Here is a 19,399-nt window from a genome sequence, read left to right as displayed (position 1 = left end):
AACGACAAGAAGTATTATGCTTGTGGTGGCTGAACATCTGCCGAGCTATATACCTTATCTTGTAATTCAGAGAGTATTTCCAAGCCAACGAATGCCAGCGAAGGACAACAGCCGTGGAGTGCTCATTCGACGCAAGATCCAAGCTCGTCTACGGATTAAACTTGCAGTATCAGTTTGCTCACAACCCGTTCTGCATAGATTTGCCGTTCAGCGCCTGGTGGCCGAACGAGTGAAATCGCTTTTCGAGTGCAAAGAAGAGCATATGGATATGATATGAAGATCCGGGATCGCCAGAACCCAACAGAGAGTGTTGGAGGTCATAAAATGCCGTTGTACCTATTGCTGTATTTTCCTCGATATTTCTCCAATTTTGTCCGACGGCTTCCACTCATCTTTGAGTGTTATAACAACCAGGATTGGGCAAAATCGGGTGCCCGAGTGATTATGACTCATTCATTATGGTGTTATAACAAGGTCAAATATGCAACTTTTATGTGACCAACTGAGAATAGAATGCCAGTTCTACACCATATAAAGGTAATTTGGTATCTTTTCGACCAAAGCCTGTTGTTTTATTGCACTTTGTGACGATGTTGTGGGTTGATCACGACAGACATGGGGTAATCGCGATTAGTAATCGTAATCGATTACGACGATTACAGCATTTTCAAGTAATCGTAATCGCAATCAATTACATTCGAAAAAAAATCCGAAGTAATCGTAATCGTAATCGACTACTTCCCATATCTAATCGATTTCTTTGTGAAAGAACGATTACTTTTTATTTGTACAAAAACTATTACATAAACTGAACCGAACATTCGTGAGCAAGGAAGAGATATTAATTGTTATACCAGGTTAGTCATAGCACAAACGTCTGATTTTCGAACGCCAATGCTCATTATTACGTCAGAACTATTAGCTTCGCTCGTCATTACGTAAGAAGTATCCACGCATAATGAATAGATTATTCGATGTACATTGTAGTGTGAATGCAAGAACACCCGCCATGCTGTATATCAGGTCATCAATTTAATCCGGACGCGAATACCTCGCAGCAGGATAAAATCACCACTCTGCCTAGTTTCAAATAGCAACATCTGCATTGATGCTGGGGTATGCTTAGTTAAACGCAGTTTGGCCGTTGTTGCTTGGTGAGCAGTAGGCCTATGTAGTACGTACGTACGGACACGGGACAAAGATTGGAAATTTTGTACTCGTCAAATAAAATGAAGAAATAAAAATCAACAGCTGCTGGTAGGCTAATGATAACCGAGCCGTTCTTTTCCGTTTCTCGTAACGGCAGTTTGCAGTATCTGTATCAAGTGGAAGGCAGAATTTTATGTTCACTTTATCTTATTCTCCTACGACTCTACTTTAAACGGGCATCAATCGTTATTTCTCAATTCTTTACTCTACATTTGGACCTGCCGCCATAGCCATCCGCGCATATAACACGTCAGCGTGAGTTGTAGCTAGAATCAGGACCAAAACAGCAATCCGTCCCCCATTCCAAACGTTGGTGTTGGGCCCTCACAGGGTGGTAAATGTTCAAGTTGAAGACCGAATTTCGTCGATAATATTAGTTATTGCATTATATTACTATTTATTTTTAATCCGCTCTCAGCCCCCGATGGTCAGATTTACCGGTAGAGCTGGGTGCATGTATAATTCATATTAATTATATGTTGTTATAATTACTTTATTTTATGTTGTTAATTCGTGACTCCGGTCTGTTATTAAATCCAAAGATATTGTAGTCGTCCAAACGTAGCACACTAAAAGAAAAACTTACGTGAGACTCACACACAAATTGGCATTCCTCTGTGGGTGCTTCGGGTGGCATTATTTGTATTGTGGACTCAGATTGGAAGGATAGGACACAGCCCACCCAGCGCGGCTATTGACAATGGACACAGACTCAAATTTTGGTCAAGGTCGTTCTTTAGTAGCACACTTCGTGGAGTCGCATGTTGGCCGAAACTGCATGTATATGTCTTTTGGTGTGTCGTGGCTCGATAATGACCGGTACCGAAATGCCTATATTCCTATAGCATGCTTTTTTTCTTTAGGGGGAGGGTTATACATTCAAAAATCAAGCAATCTAGATCCATTTAAACCGCGAAGCTCGAAGAAAATTTTCGAGTTAATATAATCTCTCAAAAATACTCCATAATTTATGTTGGTTTACGAAATACTTTTAAGTCCACTTCGAGCTCGCTCCCCGCCCTATTGTGGAGTTTCGGGTGCGGCAGTTACAGACCTGGCAAGAATGCAAATCGTTGGGTGCGATAAATCGTTCCTTATCAAGTTGAGCAATGGTTACACATTATGGCGTAAGAAGCAAATGATGCGTCATTTATAAAGAAAGTTGTTATTTCATAATAGGCCTTTCATCGCAATCCATACATTGTCTTCCAATATATCTTCACATATTAGTTCTGAGTAGCAAAATAAATGTAATCGTGAGTAATCGTGATTACTTTTCCAATGTAATCGTAATCATAATCGACTACTTCCTGATTTTGCTGTAATCGTAATCGTAATCGTAATCGCGTGATTCAGAAGTAATCGTAATCGCAATCGATTACATTCGTGAAGTAATCACCCAATGTCTGAATTCACGACTACTCAGTGTTTCTGTTGACGTGCGTATTGCCTTTGTAATATACTACATGCTTCGATCGCATGCTGTGTTACGATTTATCGTGGTTTCGAGGCTTCCACAGTGGAAAATACAATCGAAACTATAATTTTCGTTGAATAATAATTAACTTTAAGTGGTATATAGGCATACGGCGCGGATGAACGTATGGCGTACACGAGACATATTATAAATATCTTTTAATATATATCTCACGACTTCAAAATATATACATTTGTCGACTACAAAATGATATCTATAAGATAGGATTTAGGATATATTTAAGTTGTGTTTCAGAACAAGATATGATTTTGACATATCTGGACAGGAAAAAGATATCCTAACATGTTCAAAATATATCTCGTGTTTGCTGGGGTATGGGTGGGTAACGGTGAGAATCCCAGCGCACTCACAATTCAACTAAATTGATTGCCAAAAATTTTATCATCTCAATACACCACACTACAATACACCCAAGGTCATTGTGTTGGGTACTGTAGCCAATAAGCGAGACACGCAGAAATAACCCTTTATCATGAGAATATATGATAAGATTTATCCGACTGTTTGTTCTAGAAAACATGGTCGAAGACAGTTGGGATGAACTATAGTGTAGGGGTCTGCAACGAGCGATTTGAGGCCTATGAGACTCATTCATTTCGAGGCCAACCCCTTCTGCGTCGGGGCACATGAAGACGTAAGGTTTTAGCGTAAAATGCGATGCCAAAAACATAAGCGGCGATAAAACCTTGGCCAAAAAATGACCGATGCTGGATGGCCAAACCTTTCGATATGGATATGCTCCGTTGTCGGCACGGAATAGTTCTTGCAATCTGAGTAGACAGTAGTAGCCTACAACTGCGACACGCAGAGTAATTAATTTGCCCTAATTTGAAATCGCGTGCGTCAGACAGGTTTTGTAGAGCTGTGTTGGGTGGAATTGTAGTGTGCGGGTTCTGTATGTCATGTCCGTAAAATCGTAGCATACAACTGTAACATTAAAAATGAATTCCTTTTCATGGGCGAGGCTCGGGTCGCGAGATATCACAAAAACTCAGATTTTGATGGTAGTCTAAAACAGGGCTGTGGAGTCGGAGTCGGAGTTTCGCTCATTTTCTTTTAATGGAGTCGGAGTCTCTTTTTAGAACGCCTTGGAGTCGGAGTCGGAGTTTGTGAAAATGATCCTGACTCCGACTCCAACTTCTTTAATATGAAAAAAGTGCTTTCAAACACCTCTTGAAATCACTAATAATAAATAAAATAGGATTTGTATGTATCAACAATCATTGCTATTAGTAACGATATTGATGAAATTGGACATTTATTGCAAATTGCATAAAGAAAGAAAATTTCCACCAAATCGCAACCAACACAAAATTACTTATGGTGTCGCAAATTGGTGCAATTTTGGGAATTATACCATGATATTATGAAAGAGTGAAGACATCGTTTGGTTTTGTAAGTGATAAGTATTAATTGTTTACTCATACACTATCTAGACCAGTGATTCCCAACCTGGGGAGCGCGTAACCCCGGGGGAAGGGGGGGGGGGGGGGGCGTAAATCCCTCCGAATTCATTGAAATATACGATTTTCTTCACGTTTCATTGCTTCCATAACAATAACCGATATAAAACAATATTTTCAGCTGAATAAGCCATCGCACTGAAGAAAAAAAAACGAGTAACTGTTAGTAGAGGACTTTGCACATCGTATCACAGAATATGACGATGAGCAACAAAAATTGAATTGATGGAAGAGCCGACGAAATAGTTGAAAATTTGCAGCTGCCGGGTTTGTTAATCAACAACACTGGTGAAGACAATTTTGTTGACTTTGATCAGACAATTGATTGTGACTAACTTTTGGGCACCGAATTCAAAAAGAACATCTGTTTTTCTCTATCACGTCATGTTTTTGGGTTAGTAGCGCACCACATTGTCTCATAACCCACATAAAAGTAAGTACTGCTTGTAATATTTTGTGTTTTTTGTATATTTGTAGTATTGCCTGTCAGACTTTTAAACCTTTTTCATTTTATTATTAATCGTCTTACCTTGATGTTCGTGAAAGTGAATTTTCACGGTCTAAAAACCCCCAGATCGCGAGATGGCGCTGTAAAGCCGTAATCTTTTCTACTCTTTTCGCAATCTTTTGCAAACCGACCACCGCGAGAGGGCGCTATGAAATTTTATTCATCGCATTCATACGGACGTGACGTCACACTAATACGAGAGTAAGGATCCTGTTCGAAGTGTGACGTCACAATTGTACAGAAGTCAATTTCCCAATCTTTTCCGCAACTTCATCTCCGAGGTTTGGTGGTCGTCATTTCACCACCGTGACGTCACAGATCTACAAGAGTACATTTTAAAACCTTTTCCTGAACTTTATCTCCGTGAAACGTAGGTAGATGTTGGAGGAGAGGGTTTTATTCGTCAACGCAATTCCTTTGTAGCCTGTCTCGTGGAAGTACCCGTTCAGGTTGATCTCGTAGCAGCTGTCATACCACCAGGCCGCGTCCCATGTAGAGGCACAATTCCCAGACGACGCACCATCGTGATCCGCGTCCTTCGTTGAGAATTGTTGATTGTTGTGATATGCGAGATAATCTCTGGTTGCATTCCCGGAGTGTCCGGATACGTGCAGTCTGTACTTGTCGGAGCCGGGACCGATGCTGAAGTTGCTGGAGAATGAGAATCGAGAAAATGAATGTTGTAGTGTATTGAAAATTGTAGTGTTGTCACCGAGCTTCTAGCTGTAAGACTGACTACTAAGATAGACGCCTTTACAAGCCGAACTCCAAGTGTATTTCCTCAGCATGGACCTGGCAAATGAGAATCGTGAAAATGCTAGGGCAACCTGGTTTTACAACGAAATCGAAATGTCGTGCTGATTTACGTGAGTTTTACAGCAGGGGTATCAAGCTCAGTTTGGGTTCGCTGGCAAGAAAAAATAGCATCGCCACATTATTCCGTGAAAATGATCAGCGTCATTGCTAGAAATTTCGATTCGAAAAGGGCGCGGCATTCTATCCTGACCTGTAGGGGGCGTTTTCGTACAGACGGAAATGAGCCTGCGCCTGGCGGTAAAACACGTTGAATTTATTGAATTTTTATCAGTAAGCTTCACCACTATAAATCTGAACCTAATGTATACGAATGTTTCACGGACCAAAGGTGGCCAACCACTGCTGATTTATGAAATGCACCGAAATGCCAATACTAACAATTCGTAGTCACCTGTATTTAGCGACCCAATAAACCCCATCTCTTGTGATCATTTTGATTTTCATCTCCATATTCCATCCATTAGTCATTTGATGCAATGCTTCCAGACCTGGAAGAAAGTAGATTGCCGGATTATTAGAAACTAACATATAGCCTATGCAGGAGCGTGGGCGCAGTGAAAAGGTGGTGAAGCAAATACTTCAATAGTGCTCACTCTAAATTCGCTGACACTGTTAATTTCTCTTTACCACAGATCTGCTAGGTCACGACCAGCGGATTGGCACCTCTTCGTAACGTCATAAAACTAGGGGTCATTGTTCAATGCGATGATTGATATTATACCATTATGTAAAACTATCAGACGACGTTCTGCTTAGTAACAATATTTGAGATATTGAATCACGCCTATTAAGTTCAAGGATTTCAGTGCCGATTTACACTCGTGATCAATTCAAATCACAAAAAGATTTTCGTGCTCCTCGTGATGTGTGTGGCTGGGCGCACTTCATGAGATAAAACCGGCCACAAAAGTTACACTTAAAAAGTCATACCCAACCAATGATCTCCTCGCAAATCGCCAAATCCATTCACGTAATCATCCCAACCTCTGAAAAAATCTACGCTTCCGTTCATTATTCGCTGGAAAATCTTTTATGGAGCCGAAAATGAGTCAAATTTTTCTACAAAAATGGCTCATTCCACTTACGGTCCAGTTTCCACCGTCGTCAATTACGTCACAAAACACATTCCTGACCCCGACCTCGGGAATGATAACTTGGAAGACGCCGCCAGAGTCATTGCGTGCTAATGCTGATTCCAATTTGGCTCCATCACAACTAGTGGTGGTTTTTTGAACATCTACAAATTAAAGGATATGACTGAGCTATTGAATAAGACTGCGGGTAGGCCTATATAAGAATAAGAAGTCACCACCAGAGCGATTGCGTGCTGTTGCTGATTCCAATTTCTCGCCATTACAACTACTCACGTTGAACACCTGGAGAGCTAGAAATCGGAGAATTCGTTTCATAAACGGCACTCGGCGAATGACAGCGATAGAAATCTCACCTTCCTTGATTTTTCTATCCAGGATTTGCTCGACCAGAGTCATGTTAATTTCCCCTTGGGGGCCGGCAGGACCAACTGGGCCAACTCTACCAGGGGGTCCGATGTCACCGGGTCTACCGACTGGGCCCTGCGGGCCAGCCTTACCCTGCCTCAGAGGCCCCGTGGCGATCAAATCCGTAGTGTCGCACCATTGCTGGCACTGGTTGCAGACAATGTCTTTGAAATGAGCGGTTCGTACGTTTGTTGCCCACGTTAACGATGTGTTGAAGACAATAAAACACAGCAGCAAGGAAATAAAGAATTCCATCTAATGTTACAAACGATGCAAAGCTGCAGAAGTTAGAAGTTAAATAACACTGGTCGAACGCCCCATCTGATACGAGGGCTGATACGATAGTATCTTAGACACGGGAACTGCAACAGATTCCTTACATGCAACGAATCTACTCGATAGGTGATCGTTAACGATGAATTTCTACTTCTTCAAATTACTCAATTCGGTTTTGCCTGCATTCACCACTTACTCACGTGGTAAAGTTTTTAAACTACTTCCGCTTCTACTTGAATGGTTTTCAGAAGAGAACTACTTACTTTATATGCTTCGGATTACTTTATACATTCGGATGCGCACTCTCGGTCAAATCTACTTTGCGACACTAATTACTGGAGTACTTTTGAGACCTATCATTTCTACTTACACATGCAGAAGTTTTGACGCCTTTCCTAAATAGCCACTTAAACTAGTCAGGAATCCAAGACGTTACATCTACTTCTACTTGAATAGAAACTAGGGCTGCATATAAATCAAATGGTGTTTCAAAAGACTTTTCTTAAAATATATTTTGAATAGTGATTTAAAAAAATGTCATTGAAACAGTTGTTTTCTTTTTCAAACGTTATAGAATTCTGCCATAGCTGTAGTACTTTCGAAAAACTTCTAGTATGAGCCTACGGACAATTTCCAACCGACATAGTCGGGTTATACGATGCGGAATGGTTCAAAGATATTTTGTGGTCCGTTTATAACAAGAGTCGGAAGCCTTTTCGTCACCCTATATTTTCAATTGCCAATGTCACTCCATTTTGACGTCATGGCTAAAAATTAAAGATAAAAACAATCAAAAAAATGTTTTAAACAATAACCATGTTCTAAGCATGTTTGTTTGAGATTACTTTTGTTTTAAATGCAACTCTACTAGCAAAGTTGACTACTTTGATCACCTCGGCTTACCGCACTTAGGAAATATGTTCTGTGAGCACTATGTAACTCGCATAAAATGGTCGTGAATGGGCATATTAGACTCTGTAAATGACTACCTCTTCGCCCATTCAAAAAAAAACTCCGAACTGAGTTTGAACTTTTTACTTTCTCTAAATGTAATGTCGATGTCGCACATTGGTATTTCTGATTAGAAATATCAAATTCTGATAGAATTGTGCTGAGTATTACTATTATTTTCTCATTTTTGTCAGCATTGGTTCGCGGGACGCATGGCATCCCTGTACTGGCATCTCTTGTTTGAAATTTCAAATTGAAATTCAAGACGAACAGGGGCGAACCATATATGGATTTAAGCGGGATAAATAACTATTATCAACCGAAAAAGATTCATGCCTAATGCGTAATTGCACTGCATATTGTCGCCAATCACAAGCACGCATACACATTCTTCAAACTGCAAGATCAATGGTTCCTTAACAAAATGTGCAGTAATTGGTGGGAGACTAATCTACTCCCTTCGAACCTGAATTTAGGCAGCCGTATGTTACACAGTTTTGACTCCATCAGCACTCAATCCTCGCGAATGACCGATTCTACCTCGTTCGTAGAACTTTCTATATCGTGATCCGTCATCAGCTTGCCTTTATATATGCTTACTTCTTTTTTCTGTCGCCTATTATTTACTTTTACTATAAAGGCCGATATCGCGGTCGATATCTTATATATAAAAAAATTCAAAATATTGGAAATTCAATGCTCCGTGTTCTCATTCTCATGAAGTCGACGACGTAAAGGGCGCTACGAGACTGATTACCCCTGGCAGAACGAGTTTAACTGGGTTAGCATGCAGAGGAACTATGCTTCGTGCATTACAATCTACATCTACTGGACTGATATGCAATTCTGTATCACGTTTTGCTTTTTGGGTTATCCCAAATATCAATGAATGTGCACAATTAAGCAATAATTCTTTTTAATATCAGTTTTCTAGTTCGTTGTTCAGCTTTCTATGGCATGTACAAGTGCCATCGTGCTTAATATATAATATATTTATCGAAATGGTTCTCTGCTCCTTCCATGTTAATATCGGCCTTGTGAGTGTGTCGATAATCGGCATCGGTATCGGCCTGAAAAAATCGATATCGGTCGACCTCTAATAGGGATCAGTCACAAGGTAGTCTTTCCTTGATGACTTTGGCGGTCAAAACCTGTGAGTTGTCGGCAAGGTGCCGTGTAGTTCGGATGGTTGCGGTGGCATGGTGTAGACATCGGGGGGAAGAAATTAGTAAGGTCTTAGTGATTGTTTCAGGTATAGGAATCTCTGGCAAGGTGGTGTTTCAGGTTTAGCCCCCGCCGAGAAGGTGGTGTTTCAGGTATAAGGATCGCCGGTATAGTTGTGTGATATATTTGTGAAAACCAGTGGTAGTATATGGTGGTGTTTCAGGTATACGCATCGCCGACATGGTGCTGTTTCAAATATAGGGATCACTGACCTCCGATCGGTCATGACTTGATAATGGTTCGGTAATTAATTTAACTCGGAAGTCTACGAGTGTTACAATAACTATAATGAAAACATCAGAGAATTGGGTTTCGGTCGTAACAATCAGAGGTGTTCACTGTTCTAACTGTAATCCTTTCAGTCTAATCCTTTCGAGAGTCTAATCCTTTTGTAACATGAATATTACAATTGACGCCAACTTTCAGCTATACGTTTCGGATTATTCGCGAGATCACCATACCGCTGTCTTCACACTTCCAGATAGCGGCTAAATATAAAGTTGTGAGACAAGAATCATGAAAATATTCAATCACTGTACTAATTTGTTAACGTGAAATCAAACTCGCTATACAACTGCTGATGTCGACGGCGACCATGAATTGCTCCGAACGAATTGTTTTCTCAAGCGAGAAATTTATTTGAAGGGTTGTTTTTTAAATGTCGCTCAGCAAGAAAAACTGGCTTCGGTTACACAGGTTAGTTCTTCGCCCGCCAAATTGGCATTCCAGGGCACTACATTTTCTGTTCGATCACGCTGATGTCGACGGCGATCTTGAATTGTTCCGAACGTATTGTTTTCTCACGCGAGAAATTCATTTTCACAGAAATCAGTTAATTTCTAGTTTCATCATGCTGTTGTTTGTTTCCAGTGTGCATGATTTCATGAGATTTCAGACTGTATCGATACAGCATCGGAATTCCTAGTTTGGAATGACCCATAGAACTGCGAACTTGTAAAACTAGATAATTCTAGTTGTCGAATTAGACTTAATACAACAAAGTGCCGGTAATCTAATTATAATCTAATTTCTGGATTTCCTGAAATACTACAAGAGAACTGCGTATAGCGCGAAACGAACCAAGCTCGGCGTACATGCAGACATTTGCCATTGTCATGCTTCTGAAAAGGAAATCTTATTTGATATGTACCGAACGTGATTAAATTTCCACGTTTTCCCGAATTCCGTAACTCTAATTTTAGTGTAATTTGGAAAAAATGTAGCTATATTTTTAATTTTCGACTAATTTAGAAAAAACGGTGTATTAATATTTCTAATTCTTATCCGGTTGTGCAAGCCTGGTGTCTTGACGAGACAAAAATGGAAATATATATACTGCTACTGAAAATCTATCTGTAGAAGCTTTCATGTGAATGCATTGTTCTCACATTCACAATTGAGCCTATTATCCACTTCACTGCGACCCTATTACGAAAGTGTGTTGTGTTGAATCTGTTTCGTAACAATCAGAATGTAGTCAAAACATCCACAGTACGCGTGCGGCGGCCAACTATTTCTCAAATTCACACAAGTAAGCGAAGACGGAACATCGCTGTGAAGAGTTCGAACTTTTGAAACGGAAAACCGAACACTTCCCGTCAACAAACTTCCTAAAGCGACATCTTACCCCTGCTGTGGAATTCCAAGGTATTCGGGAAGGTGTTATCCTAAAGATAGCCGCACTTCCGGTCTTAATTGATATTCGAGTAAACTGGGAACGGGAAGTTGATGAGCTGAGCATCCTTTGAATCGAAATTTCATCGCGCAAGATCACGAAAGTAACAAAACACCGGTAAATCCTTTGACAAAGAAGGTATAACATGCGTCAGGCAACCCGATGTTCGGTTACCACCCGCTCTATAACCACCAGAGTTGAAAAATTAGCGAATATTCAACTTAGATTAGAATTAAGATTACTGATACAACAAAAGTCCAGTTCAGTTCTCATCAAAACAGATTTCATCCTCATAAGCACGAGAATAGAAATGCCTGAACACCGAGCTTGCTTCCTGAAATGCTGCAGGAGAACTGTATGGTGCGATCGAGATTCGAGATTCAAGATTCAATTTATTGCTCACAATGATGAACTATACCAGTGGTTCTTAACCTTGCCCCCAGCGCCCCCCAGGGGGCGCTGGCGATTTCAAAGGGGGGCGGAAACGCTCAGGGGGCGATATGGGGGGCGCTGGGCTCAGGGGGGCGGTATGGGGGGCGCTGGAGAAAAATGGCTTCGCAGTAGATGATGTGGTGATACGACATATCCTTAATGAGTATTCAGAGCAAATTAACACCGAAAACTTCGTTACATATAGCCTTACATATAGATTTAATTGTCCATGGACGCCTAAATGACTGACACCGAATGTTCCTGTCTTGGCAATCTGAACCCCAGAAGACGAATTCTATCTGGCAGGGAAAAATTATATATCAGTGAAGAAATACCAATCTGAAATCGTGTGCGTCTTTTAGTTTAGTACGATTGGGCGACAGGGATATTCCTGTTGGGCGATATCTCCATTGAGCGATTCTATATTTTTTGATATTGCAGACAGGGAGTCACGAAATAACATCATGCAACGAAGTCATACCAACGGGTTCGCCCGGCCGAATATGTTTAATTATTAGTAACGGCCCTACAGTTTCCAAGAAACCTCACAATGTTCGCTTTAAGTTTTGATGAGTCTGCGCACACTCAACAACTCACTGCGCTGACCCTTGGACAACAGTGCGTAACGACTAAAAAAAGGTAATAACTTCGGATTTGTTGTGCGCAACGTAGATTTTCTGTGCGCAGAGACCGTGTCAGCACTGCGCACGTGCGCAACTTAGAGGGAACATTGCACCTCACTCAGCTCTACCGGTAAATGTGTTTACGTGAGCAGAGAGAGGATAAAAATTAATCTCAATTTACATGCAATTCCCGATGATATTGACCAATTCAATCATTAATTAGTGAAATTTTTCGCGCTTCGCGCGACAAGGCGAGAATAGCTGCCTCAGTAAATGGACACCCAATGTAGATAACTAATAGGCTATCAGCAAATAGCGGACAGCCTAATGGGGGTCTGGGAGTGAAGTCCCCCGGAAGTTTGGTTTATCACCCGATGGGGGCCCAGGACCAACGTTTTTTGTTTTAGGGGGGGGGGCTGACGAAGTGCTGCTACGGCCATGATAACGAATAATTGTACCTGCGGGCACGCCCAAATATGTTTAATTATTAATTACGTGCCCTTTATTTTCATATACAACAGCTCATTCAGTGCTACTGGTAAATCTGATTACGTGGGCTGAGAGGATAAAAAGTTTATAGCGACTTATATATGTAATTACCACCTATTCATTCATGCATTATAGAAAATTTTGGTACCTCGGGCAACCAGGTCACACAAACTTTGCTGACCATCGAAATCACGATATGGGGTTCGTGAGGGCGAAGCCCTCAGAAGCTCGGTTTATCACGCTATGGGGGCGCAAGGCGATCGTTTTTAGGGGGGTTGACGAAGTGCTGTTACGGCCCTCTCTCTTAATCATTGTCTTTATTACATTCCTTACAATATGAAGTTGGGGGGGGGGGCGCTGGAGCACGATAATTTTTGAAAGGGGGCGCTGGAGGAAAAAAGGTTAAGAACTGCTGAACTATACAGTTCAACTGTATCATTTTCAGGACAAAATAAATGCCACATTGTCCTTTATATTATCTACTTTACTTTTCCTTCAGTGTACGTACATCCGTCCTCTTTACATCGCCTATACGCCCAGGGTGGGTGTATGATTTCAAAGACCATCCTTCAAGTCTTTTCATTGTATCGCAGTCTTGGTGTGTTCTGGAATTATGGAATTGTTAAAAAAACTGATACTGGTACTGATTAGAATTGGAGCATAGCAACATTTGACAAATTAGATTAGAATCCGGCATCTCACTCTAATTCGTCTCATTGGACAACTAATTATCTAGTTAGAGCAGTGGTTCCCAACCTTTTTCGACTCATCGCCCCCTTTTCAAACTCCACACCGATAATCGCCCCCCAAATATTGGGAACCGAAAAATGGGCATACAGACTGAAATCACTAAGAAAAAGGGTCAACTTTTCGGCTCTACCTCGAAATTACACTTTTCCAGATAAATTTTGGTGAGTTGACTAACAAAAAATGTGTTTTCTCCGACTTGATTCCAAAAGGACCGTACAGTACTTCGTCAGCCCCCCCCCAATACGTTGGTCTTGACCCTCTCCTCCATAGGGTGATAAAACAAATTTCTGCACCCCTCAGACCCAACTCCCCCGATACTTCTTTACCGCGACTGCTCAGCACAAATTGTTGGATTCTTTAGTTAGTGGGCCTAATCCGCGCGAAGCGCGAAAAATTTCTATCATTCATGATTGAATCGGTCAATATGATCGGGAATTGCATATATATATATTGCTGTCAATTTTTATCCTCTCTTTGCTCATGTATTCAGATTAACCGGTAAAGCTGAGTGAGGTGTCTTGGAAAATGTAGGGCCCGTAAATAATATTTGAACACATTCGGGCGAACCCGTGGGTATAATGATTTCGTTATGTAGGCTAATGACATTTCGTGGCCTGTCTGCTATGTCAAAAGATATTCAAATCGCTCATACGTACTAAACTAAAAGACGCACACGATTTCGAATTGGTATTTCTGCACTGGCAATTAACTTTTCTCTGAGAGATGGCATTTTTTGTGGGGTTCTGATTGCCAGGACAGTAACATTTGGCGCCAGCCATTTAGGCGCCTATCGACAATTAAATATATATGTATATCGTATATATATCGAAGTCGGTCAGCATAAAGGCAGTCCTTTTCCGCCAAGGTTTTCTCGTTCTGGCACACTTCTCGGAGTCGCATTTTACATGACCTGAAACTTCATATGTCTTGGTGTGTCATGGTGTGATAATGGCTGACGCCGAGATGCCCATTTCTATAACTCATGCGTATTATTTCTTGGAGGAATGGTATCCCATAGCTTAAGCAAGAAATATGTGACCACGAAATGGCGCGCAGCGCTAAAAATTTTTGAAAAGGTTGCCCAAATTTCCGAAATAATACTCTATAATTATTGTTAATTCACGAAAAAATTGTGGGCCCCCTTCGAGCTCTGGCCGCCCATCCCAATTGGGGGTTTGGGTGTGGCAGTTACGGTCATGGACGCCAATATAGCCATTTCAACGCGCCATCGCCCCCCTATCGCCCCCTTCGTCCATTTTCGCCCCCCTATCGCCCCCTTGGCTATTTTCGCCCCCCTGGACCGACAAATCGCCCCCTGGGGGGCGATATCGCCCACGTTGGGAACCACTGAGTTAGAGGATACATATTGAATCAGTTTTGCCATATCTTTCAAATCGCTACTTCTACTTCTAATAGTGTAGCAACGCCGACTATTTTGAGCACGTGCGCCTTGCATTTTAAGTGGCTGGGATCAAGATTTCGTGCGGACGCCACGTGTCGTAATCCTTAATCTGCTTTGTCGCTGTTGTAACTCGATATTTCGAAACATCTGTTGCTATATGCTATTCTCTTACATTTGTGCCCGAACGGGACATCTGCGCTGACTGACGTCATTATAGAATGCGATGTTCGGGGGAAAATGTAGTTATTTATCGCGAATATGCCGGAACGACTTGCTGTCAGTACAATTTCTATCGCCAGTAATAATTAAAGGTGGTCAAGCTAGCAAATATTACTATACTCTATTTACAGTGTGGCGAGATAGCGTATGATCCACATGTGCAACACCAATGGGTTGCGGGTTCGAGTCCAACCGAGGTCGACTCCAGAATGCCTGATAAAACGCCTACAAGTGGGCCGGAATAAAAAAAATGGTGTAAAATGACCAATGTAGTCGAAACTCCACGAATATCAAACAAACAAACAAACTCGAGACTCGGACTGCCAAGACAGACATTTCATTGTAATGAAGAATAGTAAAGTTACCACATTATTGGTGGCTCGTCTATTAGTACTAGTATTTGAAAATGCGACCAGAAACTGTTAAAAAGAGAGGATATCTAGTATTATGAATGCGGAGCATTCGACACCACCGAGCGGAGTGGTGAACAGTGGGTTTAACAAGACTTTACCTCGAAATTTAACAGTTAATACAATGACTTGGACTCGGATTCGAATCACAACACTATGACTCGGATTGGAACCTCTGCACACCGACTTGGACTTACTCGGCGGTGAATTGAAAATGCCTCGACTTGACTGGAGTCAGAACTATAAAAGTGAGATTGACTTGCGACTTGGAACCTTATGATTTGGTTACAAACCCGCGCATACTTTTAGCATTCAATCTAAGGAGGCTAACACAAAATGACTATTTACGCTACAAAAGGACAGAATCTTCGAAAACATACTCAAGTCGCCGTGAGACAAGGCTTTTTCATGTGGTTCTTTTGAAACTTACACTTGTAAAAGAGAATCAAATTTATCCGTCATGTATCGCAAACAGATTTTACTCAAAAGCCGGTATTGGTGTCCATTGATTTTGACGATGTTACATACCGAGATCGGTCATGACATTTGGTACGGTGAGTCTTAATGTTAGTATCGAACGCTGTAGCCTACCAAGTTTCAAGTTTGTCACTGAACTATGTTAGTGGTAATTTCGTTTCCTAAGTCGAGTGAGAGCTGACTCGTCATTTATCGCAAACATATTTTACGCAAAGCCGGTATTGGTCTCCATTGATTTTAACGATGCTCCTTAGTTAGATCCGTCATGTATAGGAATGTATGTGCCGATTTACACTCGTGATCGATTCAAATCACAAAAATATTTTCTCGTGTGACTGGGCGAACTTCATGAGATAAAAACAGCCACAAAAGTTACATATAAAAAGTCATACCCAACCAATGATCTCCTTGCAAATCACCAAATCCATTCACGTAATCATCCCAACCTCTGAAAAAATCTACGTTTCCGTTCATTCTTCGCTGGAAAATCTTTTATGGAATTTATATTAAATTTAAATTAAATGAGTCAAATTTTTTTCTACAAAAATCGCTCATTTAACTTACGGTCCAGTTTCCACCGTCGTCAATTACGTTACAAAACACTTTCCTGACCCCGACCTTGGGAATGATAACTTGGAAGACACCGCCAGAGTCATTGCGTGCTATTGCTGATTCCAATTTGGCTCCATCACAACTACTGGTGATTTTTTGAACAGCTAGAACTTAAAGGATATGACTGAGCTAATGAATAAGACTGCTGGTATGTAAGAATAAGAAGTCACCACCAGAGTGATTGCGTGTTGTTGCTGATTCCAATTTCGCGCCATTACAACTACTCACGTTGAACACCTGAAGAGCTAAAAATCGTAGAATTCGTATCATAAACATCTCTAGGCGAATGACAGCGATAAGAATGTCACCTTTCTTGATTTTTCTATCCAGGATTTGCTCGATCAGAGTCATGTTAATTTTCCCTTGGGGCCGGCAGGACCAACTGGGCCAACTCTACCAGGGGGTGCGATGCCACCGGGTCTACCGACCGGGCCCTGCGGGCCAGCCTTACCCTGCCTCATAGGCCCCGTGGCGACCAAATCCGTATTGTCGCACCATTGCTGGCAGTGGTTGCAGACAATGCCTTGGAAATGAGAGGTTCGTACGTTTGTTGCCCACGTTAACGATGTGTTGAAGACAATTAAACACAGCAGCAAGGAAATAAAGAATTCCATATAATGTTACAAACGATGCAAAGCTGCAGAAGTTAGAAGTTAAATATTAGATCAGAAATGTCTTATGGAGATACCACGATAAATGTTCCTGTTATAAGGCATCCGATGCGACTTGGAAAAGGCTATGCATCAGAATGCCCCATCTGATACGAGGGCTGATACGTTTGTATCTTAGACACGGGAACTGCAGCAGATTCCTTTCATGCAACGCATCTACTCTATAGGTGATCGTTAACGATGAATTTCTACTACTTCAAATTACTCAAGTCGGTTTTGCCTGCATTCACCTCTTACTCACGCGGTAAAGTTTTTAAACTACTTCCGCTTCTACTTGAATGGTTTTCAGAAGAGAACCACTTACTTACTTTATATGCTTCGGATTACTTTAGACATTCGGATGCGCACTCTCGGTCAAATCTACTTTGCGAAACTAATTACTGGAGTACTTTTGAGACCTATCATTTCTACTTACACATGCAGAAGTTTTGACACCTTTCCTAAATAGCCACTTAAACTAGTCAGGAATCCAAGACGTTACATCTACTTCTACTTGAATAGAAACTAGGGCTGCATATAAATCAAATGGTGTTTCAAAAGACTTTTCTTAAAATATGTTTTGAATAGTGATTTAAAAAAATGTCATTGAAACAGTTGTTTTCTTTTTCAAACGTTATAGAATTACGCCATAGCTGTAGTACTTTCGAAAAACTTCTAGTATGAGCCTACGGACAATCTCCAACCGACATAGTCGAGTTATACGATGCGGAATGGTTCAAAGATATTTTGCGGTCCGTAATGACAGGAGTCGGAAGCCTTTTTCGTCACCCTATATTTTCAATTGCCAATGTCACTCCATTTTGACGTCATGGCTAAAAATTAAAGATAAAAACAATCAAAAAAGTGTTTTAAACAATAACCATGTTCTAAGCATGTTTGTTTGAGATTACTTTTGTTTTATATGCAACTCTACTAGCAAAGTTGACTACTTTGATCACCTCGGCTTACCGCACTTAGGAAATATGTTCTGTGAGCACTATGTAACTCGCATAAAATGGTCGTGAATGGGCATCTTAGACTCTGTAAATGACTACCTCTTCGCCCGTTCAAAAAAAACTCCGAACTGAGTTTGAACTTTTTACTTTCTCTAAATGTAATGCCGATGTCGCACATTGGTATTTCTGATAGAATTGTGCTGAGTATTACTATTATTTTCTCATTTTTGTCAGCAATGTTTCGCGGGACGCATGGCATCCCTGTATGTACTGGCATCTCTTGTTTGAAATTTTAAATTGAAATTCAAGACGAACAGGGGCGAACCATATATGGATTTAAGCGGGATAAATAACTATTATCAACCGAAAAAGATTCATGCCTAATGCGTGATTGCACTGCATATTGTCGCCAATCACAAGCACGCATACACATTCTTCAAACTGCAAGATCAATGGTTCCTTAACAAAATGTGCAGTAATTGGTGGGAGAATAATCTACTCCCTTCGAACCTGAATTTAGGCAGCCGTATGTTACACAGTTTTGAGTCCATCAGCACTCAATCCTCGCGAATGACCGATTCTATACCTCGTTCGTAGAACTTTCTGTATCGTGATCCGTCATCAGCTTGCCTTTATATATGCTTACTTCTTTTTTCTGTCGCCTATTATTTACTTTTACTATAAAGGCCGATATCGCGGTCGATATCTTATATATAAAAAAAATTCAAAATATTGGAAATTCAATGCTCCGTGTTCTCATCCTCAAGAAGTCGACGACGTAAAGGGCGCTACGAGACTGATTAACCCTGGCCGAACGAGTTTAACTGGGTTAGCATGCAGAGGAACTATGCTTCGTGCATTACAATCTACATCTACTGGACTGATATGCAATTCTGAATCACGTTTTGCTTTTTGGGTTATCCCAAATATCAATGAATGTGCACAATTAAGCAATAATTCTTTTTAATATCAGTTTTCTAGTTCGTTGTTCAGCTTTCTTTGGCATGTACAAGTGCCATCGTGCTTAATATATAATATTTTTATCGAAATGGTTCTCTGCTCCTTCCATGTTAATATCGGCCTTGTGAGTGTGTCGATAATCGGCATCGGTATCGGCCTGAAAAAATCGATATCGGTCGACCTCTAATAGGGATCAGTCACAAGGTAGTCTTTCCTTGATGACTTTGGCGGTCAAAACCTGTGAGTTGTCGGCAAGGGGCCGTGTAGTTCAAATGGTTGCGGTGGCATGGTGTAGACATC

The 19,399-nt window shown here is 41.0% G+C and overlaps 2 protein-coding genes and 1 long non-coding RNA gene across 12 annotated transcripts in view; 1 reads left to right on the top strand and 2 right to left on the bottom strand.

Moving 5' to 3' along the window:
* Positions 1 to 19,399, bottom strand: part of LOC145442037 (uncharacterized) — a 118,418-nt gene that overhangs the window by 36,065 nt on the left and 62,954 nt on the right. The window lies entirely within an intron of this gene.
* Positions 1 to 19,399, top strand: part of LOC145442033 (uncharacterized) — a 53,829-nt gene that overhangs the window by 17,301 nt on the left and 17,129 nt on the right. For 2 of the 5 annotated variants that reach the window (XM_080320020.1, XM_080320022.1), the window contains one exon: positions 71 to 979. The exons of the other annotated variants lie outside the window; for them this stretch is intronic. In XM_080320020.1, the coding sequence (XP_080176146.1) occupies positions 71 to 233 (163 nt within the window). In that variant the 3' untranslated portion in view covers positions 234 to 979. Of the gene's footprint in view, positions 1 to 70; positions 980 to 19,399 lie in introns of those variants that run through there. 5 annotated transcript variants of the gene reach the window in all.
* Positions 4,228 to 17,467, bottom strand: LOC145442034 (ficolin-2-like). Of its 6 annotated transcripts, XM_080320026.1 has the most exons (7): positions 16,842 to 17,467; positions 16,707 to 16,778; positions 16,486 to 16,643; positions 16,368 to 16,410; positions 6,425 to 6,478; positions 5,886 to 5,982; positions 4,228 to 5,329 (listed from the first exon to the last, which is right to left on the bottom strand). In XM_080320026.1, exons 1-7 carry the CDS (start codon positions 16,882 to 16,884, stop codon positions 5,014 to 5,016), a joined length of 783 nt encoding a protein of 260 aa, XP_080176152.1. In that variant the 5' UTR covers positions 16,885 to 17,467; the 3' UTR covers positions 4,228 to 5,013. The 6 variants fall into 6 exon arrangements, with proteins under 6 accessions (XP_080176152.1, XP_080176151.1, XP_080176154.1 ...); XM_080320025.1 differs by lacking the exon at positions 6,425 to 6,478 and having other exon boundaries at positions 4,233 to 5,329; positions 16,314 to 16,410; positions 16,842 to 17,464; XM_080320028.1 differs by lacking the exon at positions 6,425 to 6,478 and having other exon boundaries at positions 4,233 to 5,329; positions 16,314 to 16,410; positions 16,486 to 16,637; positions 16,842 to 17,464.

This window comes from Botryllus schlosseri, chromosome 6, assembly GCF_051294905.1.
Source record: "Botryllus schlosseri isolate E-star chromosome 6, Bs_hap1, whole genome shotgun sequence".
Classification (NCBI taxonomy): Eukaryota; Metazoa; Chordata; class Ascidiacea; order Stolidobranchia; family Styelidae; genus Botryllus; species Botryllus schlosseri.
The sequence above is the reverse complement of the archived record's forward strand: the minus strand, read 5'-3'. Positions and strand labels throughout refer to the sequence as shown.